General features: G+C 36.8%; 1 protein-coding gene across 1 annotated transcript in view; it reads left to right on the top strand.

The window, feature by feature from the left end:
- BTAF1 (B-TFIID TATA-box binding protein associated factor 1) overlaps positions 1-17,552 on the top strand; it is a 42,091-nt gene extending 24,539 nt beyond the window's left edge. The window contains exons 17-38 of the mRNA XM_056494907.1: positions 1-143; positions 313-487; positions 961-1,164; positions 2,038-2,464; positions 3,501-3,691; positions 4,612-4,765; positions 4,856-4,965; positions 6,379-6,580; positions 6,987-7,135; positions 9,418-9,570; positions 10,061-10,182; positions 10,391-10,558; positions 10,737-10,814; positions 10,895-11,024; positions 11,653-11,794; positions 11,953-12,083; positions 12,495-12,620; positions 13,361-13,513; positions 14,092-14,303; positions 14,458-14,617; positions 15,219-15,389; positions 15,622-17,552. Of these exons, the coding sequence (XP_056350882.1) occupies positions 1-143; positions 313-487; positions 961-1,164; positions 2,038-2,464; positions 3,501-3,691; positions 4,612-4,765; positions 4,856-4,965; positions 6,379-6,580; positions 6,987-7,135; positions 9,418-9,570; positions 10,061-10,182; positions 10,391-10,558; positions 10,737-10,814; positions 10,895-11,024; positions 11,653-11,794; positions 11,953-12,083; positions 12,495-12,620; positions 13,361-13,513; positions 14,092-14,303; positions 14,458-14,617; positions 15,219-15,389; positions 15,622-15,768 (3,648 nt within the window). The 3' untranslated portion in view covers positions 15,769-17,552. The remainder of the gene's footprint in view (positions 144-312; positions 488-960; positions 1,165-2,037; positions 2,465-3,500; positions 3,692-4,611; positions 4,766-4,855; positions 4,966-6,378; positions 6,581-6,986; positions 7,136-9,417; positions 9,571-10,060; positions 10,183-10,390; positions 10,559-10,736; positions 10,815-10,894; positions 11,025-11,652; positions 11,795-11,952; positions 12,084-12,494; positions 12,621-13,360; positions 13,514-14,091; positions 14,304-14,457; positions 14,618-15,218; positions 15,390-15,621) is intronic.
- Positions 17,553-18,240: the final 688 nt, after the last annotated feature.

Genomic DNA, 18,240 nt, shown 5'->3' with positions numbered 1-18,240 from the left:
GAAAAAGCAGGTGCTAAACTGCGTCAAAGTCAAACCCAGAATAAGGAAGTGATTCAGGAATACATTGCTGGGGCAGATAGCATTGCAGAAGATCCAGCAACCAGGGATTACGTTGTCATGCGTGCTCGGATGATGGCAGCAAAGTCAGTTTACTGGAAATACGAAAAAAATTCTTAAAAGCCATGTATTTTTTTTCTCATAATATATAGTGGTTTTGCCAAAATCTAATTACTGTTTTGGCACCTTCATTTTGAATCATTGATTGCAGAGTCATTATAACATTGAAGTGACTGTTCTTTTTCGTCTTGTCAGGTTGCTGGGAGCACTTTGTTGCTGTATTTGTGACCCAAGTGTAAATACTGTTACTCAAGAAATAAAGCCAGCTGAATCATTAGCTCAGCTACTGCTCTTCCACTTGAATTCTAAATCTGCCTTGCAGAGGATTAGTGTTGCATTAGTAATCTGTGAGTGGGCAGCCTTGCAAAAGGTAGGATGTTTCTGCAGCAAAAATAAATTTTACTTACTATCTCAATGTGCTGCTTGTTCTGTGGTACTTAGTTTGAAATAAGATATCTGTAGGTAAGCTAAAATAGTGTTTATACATCTAAATACCAAGATCTTGAAAGTTAGACAGTGGAGGAATACAGGACTCACTAGATAAATGCTAGCTGTCAGAACTATGAATCAGTAAATATGCTCACATCTTTTCTACAGATAAATCTATTCTCAATATGCCTTTTATCTAAGGTCAGTGATTCTTTTTAAGATGACTGTTTTTTTTACTCACTATATTTCTAGTGGCAGACTTTTTGTTCCTAATCCTTTATCTTTAATATTCTGGGTTATGAATGTTAATAGTCCCTCTGGAAACTGGATTTTTGTAGCTAGATTGAGCTGCCCAGGACTGAATAAAAGAAATTGTGTTTATTCAGAAATGCAAATTGTGTTTTTCTGTTACAGGAGTGTACAACTGTGGCTATTTGTGTTCAACCTCGTTTACTTGGGGTCCTTTCTGAACATCTCTATTACGATGAAATTGCTGTTCCTTTTACACGAATGCAAAATGAATGTAAACAACTCATCTCTTTGCTAGCTGATGCACACATTGACATTGGAAACAGAGTAAACTGCAGTGTATTTACAATAGATCAAGCTAATGAGCTGGTAAGTAGAGGCATGCTTGCCTTTGTTCCAAAGCTGTACTTGTCTTGAAATACACCTTCAGCATAATTATTGCATAGACAGTAACTTGCAGAAATAATGTGATGACCTTTCCTTTTCATGAGATATGCAATGTGTTAAGATTCTTATTGTTTCCCCTGAGGTGTGTTTGCAGTCTGACAAAAATCAAGTGCAATAAAAGGGAGTGCAATGGGAGAATAAAACCGAGTGCTCTGATCCCAGGTGTGGATTCTCTATTGAAATCTACACACAAGAAAACAAACCAGGCTTCAATAGACTGAATTCTAGACCACCTCCCCCCTTGCCCCAAACCTTGTATTCTGCTTTTAATCTTTTTCCAGTGAAAGATTTAAGCAACGGTAGTCAACCAGTTGTGAGTGGGGAAGGATATGGAAGGTTCTGCAAGTACTTTGTTGTGCTTTTTTCTTAGATTTTTATCCCAGTCTCTATCCTCAAAAGAAAATCAGCTGAGAAACAACTTGTTTGTGCACAGGACCTTGCACATCCTTTCTGGATTTTCGTATTCACATTCTGCTTTGCTAATCTGTCACATGCTTATGTATTTCCAGAATATCTGGGTAGAACTGACAGATATGGGACAATCTAAATTTGCAAGAGTACATAAACTGCTCTTGTAGCTTTGAGAATCTAGACTTTAAATGTCTATGATATACCTGATTTTGTCTTTGATCTGCAGTTTAAGATTCCCAGAAACTACATTTTGGGGTGTTTCCTGTTATTTACTGAGAAAATGGAGATAGTGATATTTGTCAAGTGACTCATGTTTTGCCATGAGGATATCTTGTTTTATAGTAAATGAAAGAGATTTGTAACTATTTTTTTCCTTTCCCTTAGGTTACTTCTGTTTTCAATGAGGTGACATCATCCTTTACTTTGAATCCTAAAGTTCTGCAACAGTTGGACAGTAAAAGGCAGCAAGTCCAAATGACTGTTACAGAAACAAATCAAGAATGGCAAGTGTTGCATCTGCGAGTCCATACCTTTGCTGCATGTGCTGTTGTGAACTTGCAGCAACTTCCAGAAAAACTAAATCCTGTTATAAAACCCTTAATGGAAGCTATCAAAAAAGAAGAGAATACACTTGTACAAAACTATGTGGCTTCATGTATAGCAAAGTTACTTCAGCAGTGTACAACAAGGTCTCCTTGTCCCAACTCAAAGATTATAAAAAATCTCTGCAACTCCCTGTGTGTGGATCCACACCTTACCCCGCTGGCAGCATGTCCTGCACAGCCTCAGAGTAGCCAGGAAAACTCCAAAGGTATGATATCTGATAAGACTGCCAGGATTCTTAATATGTCTGCTTATTTCTGAGCTGCTGAAATGAGTATTTGAATGAGGCTTGCTTTCTTTGTTTTAAAAAATGCCAGCATCTGAGTATTTATTAATAATGATTTCATTTAGGTATTTTAAACTGTGTACAACTAGTGTGTTATTTTATATCTATATGGATCTATAAAATACTTTAATTCCAATTTCCAGGTATTGACTCTTGTTTGGTTATTATCCAGTTATGCTCACATTTCACTTACAGATGTTATTGAGTAAAAATGGAAATTATAGTAGCCTGTCAAAAATGTGGCTTGTGTTGCATTCCATAGGCTAATCATAAGATAAAAAGGTGAGGACAGTGTTCAAAATAAATAAAATAATCCTATGCATGCAATGGTCATGGATTCTTTAAATGGCTGTCCATTATTGAAAATGTATGGATTGAATGAACAACCCAGATTAACCCAATTAAGATTTTAATACTCTCAAAGATTCTAACCTGCTTTAAGGTTTGACTGTTGTATGTTTTACCCTTTCTCAATGAATGTGTCCTCCTTTATCTCAGAATATAATAACATTCATATCTGATTGAAAGTGAAGCTCTTAGTATAAATAGAAACATCAACAAATCCAAAGATACTGATGGCATCTTTTATTGTAACACGACAGAAGTATTGAACTGTTTTAAAGGACACAGAACATAAACTGGTTGAAACTTTAGAACATAATGTGCTTTTTATGAAATAAAATTGTGCAAATGTTTTAGATTTGATTGATGTGTTACCTGTGCTTCTTGCTGAACATAATTTCTGGCAGTTTGCACACTGGACTTTTCATTCCAAGTCTGTCATGTGCTTGTAGCACAGTAACTCTTCTCTGTACTGAAGTGCCATTGTCCTCAAGGATAGAAAACGTTAAGGTTTTTTAAAGCACAATCAGCAGATGATTTGTAGGTAGCTCTCACTTCTCCCTGTATGTTAAATTGCAGCTTAAATTGTTGTCAGCTGTTGTCCCTTTTCTTTTAGGGCCCAACTCTGATAAAGATGGGATGCAGCACACAGTCACTAAGCACAGGGGAATAATTACACTGTACAGACATCAGAAAGCTGCTTTTGCCATCACGAGTCGGCGAGGTCCTACTCCAAAAGCTCCAAAAGCCCCTATTGCAGATCTCCCCACAGGCAGCAGTGGAAGCATTCCTACAGAACTTGATGAGGTACATTTCAAAAGCTTGTATTTGCAACTTCACATTCACTCCTCCCTTCCATTACTTTCCTTACAATGGAATTCACTGGAGTTCATACCATTGTAAGTAAGGATGGGCCAGGTTTTGCATCACAAACAGGAGGTTTTGTGATGCAAGCAGCTTATGTTTGATGTTTTAAATGTTTGTCAGTAAGAACATTAATAATTCCTGAAACATTTTATTTACTATAGAATATGAATAACAATACAAGTTCAAGCAGATGGATTTCCACAAAGAGTGGAACAAACACAAGCACTGTGTCCTACCAATGTTAGTATTAGTCCATCTCAATGCCTGCTGAATGCCTTTGAAGTATTAAAACCAGCAGTTGAAATGTGACTGTGTGAAACAGCATGTCTGGGTTGTTTCCATACTTGATGTCCTAAACTCTCCCCTTTTATTAATTTCAAACTTCAGCATGTTTTAATTAGATTCTATGCAGGGCTGTAAACTCCAAAGCAGTGTTGTAGATTTTGTTCTTAATTATTAGGTTTTGCCAAAGAGGGTGGGAGCTAGAGAGGGGGATAAATAAAAAATCAAGTAATGTAAGTTTTCTAGTATAGTACTGTTCTTGGTGTCACTGTATTGGCAGCATCTGAGGTTCTGGGACTGGAACCACTTGTAAACATCTTGTTGAAATGGACCAGTATCAGCCAAGGCCAAATCTCAAATTCATAGGCTTTAAACAATTGGCTACAAAAGATTTTTTGTATTTTTTTACATCTACAAAAAATAGAGTAATTAACTTGGGAAAAAAACCTATTGGTGGATATGTTGTAGGTAGGTATAAACACAATCAGAATTGAATGCCTATGTAATGGGAGGTCACCTTTGACAATAATTGTTATTAAATGTATCTAACCTTGCTACTTTGAATTGGTTAATTCCAGGCTCAAAAACCTTACGTTGTACAGAGAAGAGGAGCTGAATTTGCCTTATCTACCATAGCTAAACATTTTGGTGCTGAAATGGCAACGGGATTGCCACATCTCTGGGATGCTATGGTTGGTTCGTTAAGGAACAACATTCACATAAATAATTTTGGTAATTACACTTCTGATTTAAGCTGGGAGGGGTGGCGGGCTGGAGCCATTATTTCAGTTTAAAACTGAACACGTTTTCTGTTTTTACCAGACCGAAAGTCATTACTGGAAAAAGGAGATGCTCCTGCTCAGGAGCTGGTGAATTCCCTGCAAGTTTTTGAAACTACAGCAGCTTCAATGGATACTCAGCTACATCCTCTGGTAATCACCTCTTCCATGAAACAGTTCAGTCTCTTTGTTGCTAGTGGTTTAAGTCTGTATTTTTCTTTTTTTAGATGTTTTTCTGATTTGTGTGGCCAGGGTGGAGGTAAAATGGTAGTAATAAAGTCAGTTTACTGCCTGGTACTACTTCAGTACCAGACTGAAGAAAGAAAGGCTGCCTGTGCTGAGAATGCAAAAATTATGGAGATCTCAGTTTACCCCCATGTAGACTAGATTTGATCATTTAAAAAACTGTTTCTTTCTCTGAACTGGAGAACAGGAGAGAATCCTGGAGTTGGAATAGTTCTGTGAAAGTATCAGTAAAGTACTAGTTAAAAAAAAAAGGAAGAAACAGAACAAGAAAGTCATCCTTTTGTCTGCATCTAACACAATTTTCAGTACTAGCCTATCTGCAGTACTCTATTTCAGAGTAAGTATTGTAGCTCTGGAAGACACAGAAGGGCAACAGGATGGCAAAAATATGTGACAAGGCTCCCATGTAAGGAATAAATAGGCCAGAATTCTGGAAGGGATGGGTATAATGAAGAGGTATAGAGTTCTGAGCAGATGGAGAAGAAACGTGTGGAATTGTTTCTTACCTATTTTAATAAAATACCAAAGTGATTTTGAGTGCATTTAGCATATGCCATGGAAAGACTTTTTTAATACATGCATATATATATATATACACACACACATAAATGTGGTATCTAGTTATCGTGTAGATTTTGGTGGGGCTAATACTGTATGCAGTTAAAAAAAAATTGTGTAAAATGTCAAAGAGGCTGAACTTTGATGAACAAAGCTAGAATTCAGGGACTTTCAGACTAGGAAAAACGTGTCTGTTTAGGTGTCTGATATGAAAATGTATCTGCACTGATGAAAAAGACACATACCTACACCAAAGACACATGTGTATGCCCTGCGGAGGAGATGCAGATTTCCTTCTGGGTTTCATCCTTGTCACACAGAATTAGTGAGATTCCCAACATGAGTAATTAATCTGCCTAAACAAAGGGAATTGAACAAATTTGCTAGCTGGAAGGAATTCTTAAATCTATGTATCTGTATTTAAGTAATAATGCCTTTTTTAAAGGAAAAGTTCTGAATAATTTAGTACTATATTTTCAGTGTGAAACTCTTGCTAGGGGCTTCATTTGTTTTCATTTTGACTGAAATGCTAAATATTTTGTTACTCTGAATTTTATCTGTATTGAGGTGCTCGATACGTGCTCCAAGTTCCAATTGCCTTTTTCTTCTGAAATGATTTTTGTTTTAAACAATTATATCTTACAAATGAACCATATTAAGTATTCTTAAGTTACTTTAAAAGATTCTGTAGTTTAAAAAAATCACAATTTTGTTTATAATTCATATTAATCTTTACTCCCCACACCTTTTTCTTTTATTCAGTTAATACAGCATTTGCCTCATCTTTACATGTGCCTTCAACATCCCAGCACTGCTGTGAGACACATGGCTTCCCGTTGTGTGGGTGTTATGAGCAAAATAGCAACCATGGAAACAATGAATATCTTTCTAGAGAAAGTTCTACCCTGGCTGGGAGCAATAGATGACAACACCAAACAAGAAGGTGCCATTGAAGCACTTGCATGTATCCTTGCTTGTGTATTCAAAAGTGCAGAAACTTCTTTGCTGTAGTTTCATTTGGGTGAACAAAAACAGTTGCCTGAAAAAAATGGGAGGAGGAATGAAATAAAATATGAAGCTGTTTTTTCTCCTGTGGAAAGAAACAGAAGAAACTTTCAATTCCATTGCCCTTATTTTATCTACCAAGTGACATTTTGGTGGAGGTAATTGTTTCTCAAACCATGCACTTTTCTGGCTGATGTAATTGGGTAGATCAGATTTGCCTACTTCTGCATTGCTTTGTTACTAGAAATCTCATTCACCCAAGTGTAATAATTGATGACTCTTACTTATTGAGTGTGAAATCTCCTGGGTGTGTATTTCAGACAAACCTCAGCTGTTAAAAACTATTTCCTTAATAACCACTCCAGGTGTAATGGAGCAGCTGGATGTTGGTATTGTTCCATACATTGTTCTTCTAGTGGTTCCAGTTCTGGGCAGAATGAGTGATCAGACAAACAGTGTACGTTTTATGGCTACTCAGTGCTTTGCCACACTGATTAGACTGATGCCTCTTGAGGTAAGCTCAAGCTGTAAGTATGTGGAGTATGTGAACTGGCCTTTCCACTCTTTCACCAGCTGCAAAGTCCAGGCTTCCGGCTTATTAAATGCTGAATGAGTAACTGGTTTTATAGGTGTTCAGTCCATAGCAGATGATAGAATATGCACCCTTTATAAGTAAAAGGAACAAAATTGGACCCCGTGTTAGCAATTTTCTAATTTAATGTTAAAATAAAATTTCTCTTTATAAGAAGCTCATTTCAGCTGTATACACAATTAAATGGTAGATTTATTAATTTTGTGTGTAATGCTGCTTTTCTTAGTTTGGTTTTAAAAGTTTTAGGAGTTCTATGTGTACTCTCCTTAGGTATGTGTGTTGCTGAGTATGTTGTCAAGAGAAATGCACAAAAGCAGTACTGATTTAAAAGAAAAATCAAAAATAACAGTAATAGAAATTGTGTAGGGATAAGTAGGGTCACTTATTACTAGTTCTTAAAATTAAAAAGCCCCACCCTTTGTATTTAGGCAACATATTGTGTATTATGATGCAGTAGCATTTAATCAATACAGATCTGCCTCAGTCTCCCACTCCTGCTATAACTTGCATACCTTGGACAACTTCTGATGTTGTGCATCAAGGACTACAATGCCTCTAAGTAACTTAATGTGACCACCAGATGGTAATAGAAGACAGTTTAGAATTTCCACAGCAATAATGAAAAACAATTGTCAGTTTAATGGGGTTTTTTTATTATTTCACTTTTTAATTTAGCATAATGGAACCTTAGAATCTGATAACTAGCAATCTGCATTAACAGGAGCACTTACTTTGTGTGCTTACACTGAGATGTTGAACAAGTTGAAAGTGAGCAGAGAACATAATTTCTAGCATCTTCATTATAGTGGCATTTGTACCAGGACTCTCCTTCATACACATCTTAAACACAGTCCTGTGGAATACACATAGCTTAGGGCTTGGGCAGGGTTAAAGCTATTTTAATAAAATTTAGCAAGAATGTCTTAAAAACATACTTTACTTTTTATTAATTGCATGCATATGCATGATCACATCATTTCTTTTCCATAGTTATGGAGAAAGTGCCTTAAAATTTCCCTTTCTGGTTAAGAAAGTTCAGTATCAGATATTGAACTATATTTAATATGTAAGCACAGAGTGAAGCAGATTAATAAGAGAAAATAATTGTATTGTCATGGAACAGTATTTTATTTAACAAATAAAGGGCATTAACTGACTTGGGACAACTTAACTATGCTCTGCTTCTTGCGTCTTTATGCTGGAATTGATTATTCCTGCAACCATAAAAATGAAAGTATGACTGAGAGAAGGATTGTAAGATAAATGGTTCAACTTAATCAAACTTGGATTGATTAGCAATCCTGCTGCAAGTTGATAGCATACTTGAACCAAATTACCTGGCATACTGTTCATACTGCAGATAAGTTCTTTTAAAAGGGACTGTAGGCAGAGCATTGGACAAGGAGGCTATTCCACATACATGGTGGAATTATTTGATAGAGGATTTTTTTTAGCCAGCCTCTGTTAAGTGATCAGTAAGTTGAAGCAAAGCTGACTAAAGGAGGATGAGGCCCAGAAAAATGGCATGACACATGTTATGGTGGGAAAATAGTAGTGCCTCTGCTGGTACTGTATGTTACTAGCAAACAAGAATGAGCATATCTGGCCCCCAAATGCCTTTTTTGAGCTTCTGGCGTGGTATGGGGACTACCTAGGAGGTAGAGGTCTGCTGTTAAAACCTAGAGGGGTTCAGGTTTTTTTTTTTTTTTCTTCCGACAGTTTGCAACTGCTTGAATTCATCCAATGGATTTTAGTATCCCTTTAGATCTAATTCTACTAAGTAGGAGAAAAATCCATCAAACTTTGGATGGTAGCTTGTGGCTTGAGGAGTGGGTGTCGTAGGAGTCCCTAGCCAGCCAGATAAACTCTGATTAGAGGTAGAATAGCTCAGTCTTTGTGGAGCCTTAGCAGCATGACCAGGATTTTCCATCTTTTGTGTAATTTCTATCAGTCTTTTCAATGTGTCCTATTAGGGCAGGATTTATCTCTTGCACCTTACAACTTTGCATGTGTTGTCCTGCAAGTAATCAAACAAGTATAGCTAAATGTAGTATTTAAATCCTGAGTTTAGATTCAGATATTTGAGAAGACTGCAGATCTTTGTTTTTTTTTTTTTAAATGTCTGAGTGAATATGAGGTTTCTTCTTTTTCTGGCAATTAAGTCCTGTAGCCTTTACGTGACTGTTTTAAAAATGTTACCCTAGGCTGGTATACCAGATCCACCAAACATGTCTGAAGAATTAATCAGAATGAAGGCTAAAGAACGTCACTTTCTGGAGCAATTACTGGATGGAAAAAAACTGGAAAACTATGAAATTCCAGTACCAATCAAAGCAGAGCTCAGAAAATACCAGCAGGTAACAGCTTATATTTGATTTTAAAAGTTCCAGTATATGATTTCATAGAATAGCAGGAGTTTTTCAGATACTGGCATTTTTCTTGAGGCTTTTTGGAGTGTTCTGGTTTCTGTTGCACAGTGTGTATCTTGAACTCTGGATAAGGAAGGACAAATGAAGTCATGCATACTACTTATACTCTTCTAATGCTATTTTTTCCTCTTTCTGGATTTTGCCTTTTTTTCTGGGAATGGCCAGTGATCTGTGCCTTGCTAATACTGACTGTGGCAACCTACCACTGCAAAGCCAGGCCTCACTGTACCATTTGGGTGTTTGTTTTTCCCTTTCTTCCCCCTGCTTTTAGTGAATGAGCTGTAGTGGATGCATTTGTGGTGGGAAACCAGCTCCTAGTTTGGCAGTGCTGGGTCATTAAACATATGGGTGTTTGAACTGAAGCTCAACTAGTAAAAAGCCATTTTTTACTTAAGGCACTCTCCTTTTCTGATTTCAGGATGGAGTGAATTGGCTGGCATTTCTCAATAAATACAAACTTCATGGAATTCTTTGTGATGACATGGGCTTAGGAAAAACTTTACAGTCCATTTGCATTCTTGCGGGTGATCATTGCCTCAGGTAAGCTTAAACAAATAACATTCTGTCTTAGACTTTAATGCTAGGTCTTATGTGTGGTAGTGAATCTGGACATAGTCCTGGGCAGCTGTGACTGTAGGTGGCTGTGCTTGGAAAGGGGGTTTGGACCAGATGGCTTCCACAGGTCCCTTCCCATTTCCACTCTTCTGTGAAAAACAATTTTTTGAAACTCTGTTTTATACTCTTAAAGGGCTCAGGAATATGCAAGAACAAAACTGGTGGACAGTGTCCCTCTTCCCTCCTTGGTGGTGTGTCCTCCTACACTCACAGGACACTGGGTGGATGAAGTGGGCAAATTTTGCTCGAAAGAATATCTTAATCCACTGCACTATACAGGACCTCCTACTGAGAGAGCAAGGTAACCCATCTTGCATTTAAAACTGGTTTAGAGTAAAATATCACAATGGAATTTTTCAATTTACTACTACTACTGAAGCATAGTTTGTGGGCATGGGAACACTTGTGGTATCATCTTTAAAGGCTGAAATAATAACATGTAAGAAACTCTTCAATTAACTCCTCATTTTTTTCTTTAGATTGCAACACCAGGTGAAGAGACACAATCTCATAGTGGCTTCATATGATGTTGTAAGAAATGACATTGACTTCTTCAGGTAAGAATTGGCTTATTTTCTGAGGTTTTTAATAGTTTTGAATTTTTAATGCTACTTAAGTCTATGTTCTTCTTTTCTAGAAATATTAAGTTTAATTACTGCATTCTTGATGAAGGCCATGTAATAAAAAATGGGAAAACAAAGCTGTCAAAAGCAGTTAAACAGCTTACTGCTAATTACAGGATAATTCTTTCTGGGACACCAATCCAGGTAACTGATTTCCAATTTTGGATGAGTAGAGGAAAATTGAAACAAGATAGAGCTATATTGCACTTGCACAGTTTTATTATACATTTTAACAATCATCTTGTTCAAACTATACATTGTAAAACAGCTTTTCACTTCTAAATGCTCAAAACAACCTCTTTTCCCTTTCCTGCTATACCTGTGTATAGGGGAATGAATGAAGGTTTTATGGTATTAATGGGGTTCAAAAGGTTGCAGTAAGACTTTCTCTACCATTTCCTCTTCAAGTGTCAGGCAGGGAAGAGACCATTTCCCTATACCTCAAGTAAAATTAGCAGGAAACTCTGTTCTGAGGTCTTCAGATTTTGAGCTTTGTCCTAATGACTTGCCTGTGCAGTATCTGTCACACCCAGAAAAACTGAATGTGGCTTAAGGTTCTGGACACAGTGGGAAGTCCATTTATACATTCAAGTGCATGCAAAGGTATTTCTGTAACTCAAGTGGACAAAAGAGCCACCAAACTCCAGGAGCTCAGGACTGGGTTGTAGTGTGAGGTTTGTAGGATTTTAAATAAGTATGGAATTTTTTTTGATACCTTGCAATAACTTAATACTTTTGAAAATAAATTATCAAATGTTTCTTTTATCTTCAGAACAACGTCTTAGAGCTGTGGTCGTTGTTTGACTTCCTAATGCCAGGATTCTTGGGCACTGAACGCCAATTTGCAGCACGTTATGGCAAACCAATCCTAGCAAGCAGAGATGCACGAAGCTCCAGTCGAGAGCAAGAGGCGGGTAAGGATCAAATGTTTAATCTTTGGGTTGTTGTTTTAGCCTTTTAAATGAGAACTGCTAATGAAAAGTGTGGTTAGCTCTAACATTAGAGATTGAGGGGGAGCTGAATGTTTTGACAAGTGTTTTTCTTCTAAAACTGGTGCTGTTGTCCTCACTAGGGGTACTCGCAATGGAAGCTCTGCACCGCCAAGTCCTGCCATTCCTGCTAAGGAGAATGAAAGAGGATGTGCTGCAAGATCTTCCACCCAAAATTATTCAAGATTATTACTGTATTCTCAGTCCTCTACAGGTATGCTTAAAGAGTGGCTGAAAGTTTATTTTTCAGCACAGTTAACACCACAAGGGCTTTAATTCTGTATTCATGTGTCAATGTGATATCAGCTCTGACATTCTCTGCATTTACTAAAAGGATTTTGTAGTATGTTTAAAACACTAATTCCAATCCTTTAGAGTATTTCTTGAACTTAATTTTGGGCATTGTTCAGGAGCAACATGTAGGCAGGCATCTGCAGATTTTTCTTCAATAACACTTTCCAAGTTGCAAGAAAATAAATGGCAAGAGATTCTGTTGTTAATGTTTATCTTGTGTTGCTTTCTTGATATATGGTAACTCAGAATTTTACCTTGAAACTAAACTCTGAATAGGACTGTCTATCTTCTGTCAGGAAAAAACACACTCATTCTCTTGTCTGGTCTACAGGTTCAGCTTTATGAAGATTTTGCCAAGTCTCGTGCCAAATGTGATATTGATGAAACCGTTTCTTCAATTTCAATGAATGAAGAAACTGAAAAACCAAAGCTTAAATCTACAGGTCATGTATTTCAGGTAAAAATTTTTTCAGTAATTTTTATTACCTAGTACATACATTTTTTGTAACTGTATTTATAGGTTTAGTAAAAAAATGAAAATCAAAACAGTCAACTTTAGACATTTGGGGTCATATAATCTAAGAGTATTTATGGCTGGAATGCGATGTATAGCTATTATGTTTAAATTATGGGTTTGTCTTACGAAGCGTAACACTGCCTCTTATTTTTAATGTGATCTGCTCAGCTGGTGTTCAGCTGTTTTGTGGATCTTGTAAAAACTGAGTACTAAGAGAGCAAAATCTCAGAATGAGGGAAGTAATTCTGATTGCACCAGCTGTTACACTTCAGCATTAAGATTCTAAAACATGGACAAAATGTTTCCTTAAGGGTAGATCTGAATTTATGAAGGCTCACGATCTTACAGAATTGCAGATTAACTCTGAGTTAACTGGAAATGATTCTCAAACTGCTCCCAAACCAATTTTTGCTATTGCAGACTCAGATGAGAGTAGGGAATGGTAATCCTTGCATCTTTCCTGAAAGAAGGGACCAAGATCGCAATGAGTGTAACAGTGTTTAGATACAATTTGTATTGTATTGAAATGCAGGTTTTTAAATGTGCAGCTTTGATGAAAACACAACATCCAGAATGTGGCCAAGTGACCCCTGTACTTACAGTCAACTCTGTTAATCCTCTTTCTGTAACTGTGTTCTTGCTAATTATTTCTTTGAACTTCATTTCTTAAAAAATTAAAGGCATTGCAGTATTTACGGAAGCTCTGCAACCATCCAGCATTAGTGCTCACAACCCAACATCCAGAATATAAGAGAATTACAGAGCAACTTGCAGCTCAGAATTCATCCCTTCGAGATATCCAACATGCACCTAAGCTGTCTGCTTTAAAACAAGTAAGTGGACATGTGTTGTCCCTTAAATTCCCCAAATGTCTCTATTCCTATTACAGTTTGGGATGTTTTATTTAAGATTTCATCAATATGGAAACTTCTTAATAAAATCCAGTAGCAAATGAAAAAGAATGGAAGGATGTTTCAGGATATGCCCTATTTTCCCTGATAATTCAAGAGGGAGGGGGAAACACCATTTTCATGGCAATGATGTTTCTATAACTTTTTAGAATATGAAAAACCTTATATTTTATTGTCCCTCTTGTTGCAGAAATTTTTCATGTTTATTGCATTGGAGACTACTTCCTTGATAAAGTTAGATTGCATTGCATAGCTTTACTTACAATCAGATTTAAGTGAAGAGAATGTTTTGGGTTTTTAAATTTTTTAATGACTCAAGTTTTTCATAGTTTGACAGGGAAGCCAAACTTTGCCTTCCTGTAATTTTAAGCGACTGTCACATAGATACTTCCTTCTGCAGTTTTTCTCTCATTTCTACTTTTGATAATCAACAAATGTCAATGTTTATATGAGATCTACAGTCATTTTAATGACACACTTTAACGTTCTTTTACTTAAAGCTGCTACTAGACTGTGGTTTGGGGAATGGTGGATCTTCAGAAAGTGGTACAGAAGCTGTTGTGGCCCAGCACAGAGTGCTTATCTTCTGTCAGTTGAAGAGTATGCTGGATATAGTGGAGCACGACCTTCTCAGACCTCAGTTACCTTCAGTTACTTACTTACGACTGGATGGCAGCATTCCTGCTGGGCAGAGACATTCCATTGTTTCCCGGTATGCATGATCCCCTCAGAACCAGTATGAGGCCAACTTTAATGAACTGTATTTATATGATGCAAAATTGGAGTTTTTGTCTGACTCAAAGTAGGTTAAATTCACAGATTCTTTATTTAAATGAAACTTATCATGCTTAACTTCTTGTATGCAGGTTTAACAATGATCCATCTATAGATGTTCTTTTGCTCACCACTCATGTTGGTGGACTGGGACTTAACTTGACAGGGGCTGACACAGTTGTATTTGTGGAACATGACTGGAACCCCATGAGGGACCTGCAAGCCATGGATCGGGCACATCGCATTGGGCAGGTGAGAAGCTCTTCATTCCCCATAAGAGTGGCTTTTCTCTTGCTGAATTTGCCTGATAGAATTTGTAGTGTATAACAAAGTGACATCTGTAGGTTTCTACCAAGCTTCCATTCATACTTATTTCTTGGAAATATGCCTGCTGCTGAAATGTGTACTTCCTCATTCTGCCCCCAACTTGCTAAGTCTTCTGTACTTCCTGAGCTGCTGGGGAGAGGCCAGAGAATCACCCTTAGGTGGAGGAAGAGATGAGTAAGAGCTGAATCAAGGAACTGAAGGGACAACCCACGGGTTGGCCTTCTCTGGTGCTTGGACAGGGCAAGAATGTCTGCTGATAGTCTTCCCCTAGAGCTGTAAAAACCACTGAATTCTTCCAGAGTACAGAGGCAACTGAAGATGCCTCTGCTGTAGAGTGGCATAGTCTTGTGCTTTCCATCTAATGTCTGTACAGTTCCTGAAGGGTAACTCCAAGCCAAATTGCTTCTAGACTGTTCATGATAAACACTAAAAGCTTATCCTTTTCTGAATACCTAAGATTATGCTTACATTGTATCTTACCTAAGATTACACACTTTTTAGCTAAGTGTGCTTTTTTTTCTTTCAGAAACGTGTTGTTAATGTATATCGCCTGATAACCAGGGGAACTCTAGAAGAGAAGATCATGGGTCTTCAAAAGTTCAAAATGAATATTGCAAATACAGTGATCAGCCAAGAAAATGCAAGCCTGCAGAGCATGGGAACAGAGCAGCTTCTTGATCTGTTCACTCTTGACAAGGTAAAGAGACATTTTTATAAATATCTGCCAAAAATAGAGTCAGCTTAGGGAAGAGCTTTGCTTTGAAATATAGAATTTAATCACATGAACGCTTAAGTTGGACTGATGAATAGTAGACAGCTCTCTGAACAGCAGGAGGATGTGATATTTCCCCAGAAGAATTATCTGGCTTTATTAGATTCTTGAAAACATTATTCTGTATATTAACAGGAATTTTTTTTCTTTTGTGAAGGATGGCAAAACTGAAAAAGCAGATACCTCTACCTCTTCTGGGAAAGCATCAATGAAATCAGTACTCGAAAACCTTGGAGAACTATGGGATCAAGAGCAGTATGACACTGAATACAGTCTAGAAAACTTTATGCATTCATTAAAGTAACCATCACATATTTGTAACACAACTGCTGCTAGTTCACATATTTTTCTGCTGATATTCAGCAAACTTCAAAGCATATAGAGTGAACCTTTAGCTTAATGTGTAAATAGACTTACTGAAAGAAGAATCTTCAAAAAACTGGCACAAAGTAGTGTCAGCTGTTTCACTGGGAAGTTATTCTGTCTTAAACGTTTGCACTGTATAAAAACTTTAAATGTAAACATTGTGAGGTGGTTCGAATTTTACTTGTTCTGAACAACTGCAGATTCTTACTTGATAGAAGAATTAAAACAAAGCAGGTTTTTACATTTGTTAACAAGTGTTTCTTGTGTTTGCAGTTAAGTCCACCATTATTTCTTTCTGTATCTATAATAGTTTTGTACAGTTGTTTCAGTGAGTACTTCAGGTTGTTCAGTGTACATTTTTCTTTTAAACACAACTTGCTTTTATGGTGTATTTAAAAAGCAATTTTCAACTTAAGCTTTCATTCAGATCATTTCAGGACTTGTATCACCAGAGGCAAAGCCTAGAAGCCTTGAAAGTGTTGAATAATGGAATGGCACTAGGCCTGTGCACCCACCTTTGTATATGGACTATAAATCTATCACGCTCTTCAGTCTTTTGACACCATCTTGTGAGAACAGCTGACTTGAACTTTTTAATGTAATGAGCTCTATTAAATACAGGTAATGGCCTATTTGAGGCCATGTTTGCATCCTGTTAGCAGGGGTGTACTTTTTTAATTTATCTATAAGGCTAGAATATAGCCACTTTGAGAGATGCATGTATTCCATATGTTTCAATCCTATATATTTTTTGTAACTAAAAGAAGAAATTAAATATACAGACATTTTCCAGAAGTAGATTTTACACTGTCTAGGATTCTAAAATCCATGCTAAAAGTGACTGTGTACTAAACTGATGCATGATTTAAAGCTTCTTAAAGGAATAGGGAGGACTTCTTTTCTTTAGGAGAAAATATACATAGAAATACCTACATTCAGTTTGAGGTAATTGAATAGTTAAAATGGTGTAACAAAGATAGTAAAAGACTTTAATAGCAGTGAGTGAGAATAATATGGCTGTATGTCATGCAGCTTTTTATAAAAAAGGGAGGCAGTAGTAAAAGTGTGTTTCTAGATGTGCATATGTACCAGTATATGCACTTTTTATAAATATTAAATTATAGATAACTTACAGCAGTTGTCTGAACACATAGAATATATGTATAAATATAAAACCTAAGGTTTGTAGCTTGCTGTGTGCTTAAGCATCAGAGCTTAAAAACCACCAGAGACCTCAACTATTGTAAAATAAGATGGTTTTAAAACTATATAAATCAAGACAGTTCTACAGCATTGGAGACAAGTTAATGTCACATTTCAGTAGTTATGAACTGCCAGATTGTAACTAAATTAGCATTCCATGAAAATAAAACAAACTGGGAATATATAAGTTGTATGTTGAGTTTGTCCATCTTTAGTTTTGTTTCTGTAAGGAGGACTTATCTGGCTGCATAAAAAACCTAATGCTTTTGGAAATTGCAGCTGGATTATGAATGTCATATTGGTTAATTTCTACCTTCAGTCTATTTCTGTTGTGCTTTCAGCTGATGATCCAAGCAGGGGAGACAAGATGGGGCTTGGTGGTGTTTGCAGAGAAGTTACAATGCTGGAATAATGCGTACTTGAAGATAACTTGGTGCAGTAATTTGGTGATAGTGCCTAGAAATAAAGAGATATTTGAATAAAGAAACTTCTTTAGTGGTAAAAATTGCATATGTTTTTCTTCAATAGTTTTATTAGGTGCAGTGGTAAGAAACTGTTTGTGTCCTGTTGGAAAAGAAATAGCATAGGGCTGTTTTAAGCCAGTTATTTATCATATTGAGGTTGCTATGCTACCATAATTTTAGTGATGGCTCTCCTGGATATCACATCAAGACTTCTGCACCTGAAAAACAAGGAAAGGCAGAACCTAGAATAATGATTTCAAGATTATTATATGTACTTACTGATCTTTAGTGTTCTGTGAATTAATACTTTGAAGTGTAACCCAACAGGAGCACTGCCTCAACTATATAAAAAATAAGGTTTTATTACCTTATCTAAAGAAGAGCTCTTCTATGCTTTTCAAACTAGCAGAACATTTGCCAAGATCTGGCTTGTTTGTGCAGTGTCCTCAGTGCAGAAACTGGATTCACTTACTGAAAAAAATAGCTCTTACAATGCCTCTAACTGCATTTGATCCCTTTAATGGGTATTCAGCTGGACCAGACCAGGGGAATAGGAAATAGGAAAGTTTCTTGGTTCTCAGCACCAACCATTTTGCTCTCCAGCTCTGCCCCTAGTACAGGTTGTTACTTGCTAATGAGAATATACTCTGAGCCTTGACTGACTGCAGGTGGAGTCACCAGAGGCCCAAAGAAACAGGAACTGAGTAGAACCATGCTTAGGCTCAGAATGCTTTGGCTTGGAA

Source organism: Oenanthe melanoleuca, chromosome 6 (assembly GCF_029582105.1).
Source record: "Oenanthe melanoleuca isolate GR-GAL-2019-014 chromosome 6, OMel1.0, whole genome shotgun sequence".
NCBI classification, from domain to species: domain Eukaryota; kingdom Metazoa; phylum Chordata; class Aves; order Passeriformes; family Muscicapidae; genus Oenanthe; species Oenanthe melanoleuca.
Note: the sequence above shows the minus strand (reverse complement) of the source record. Positions and strands in the feature narration are given on the sequence as shown.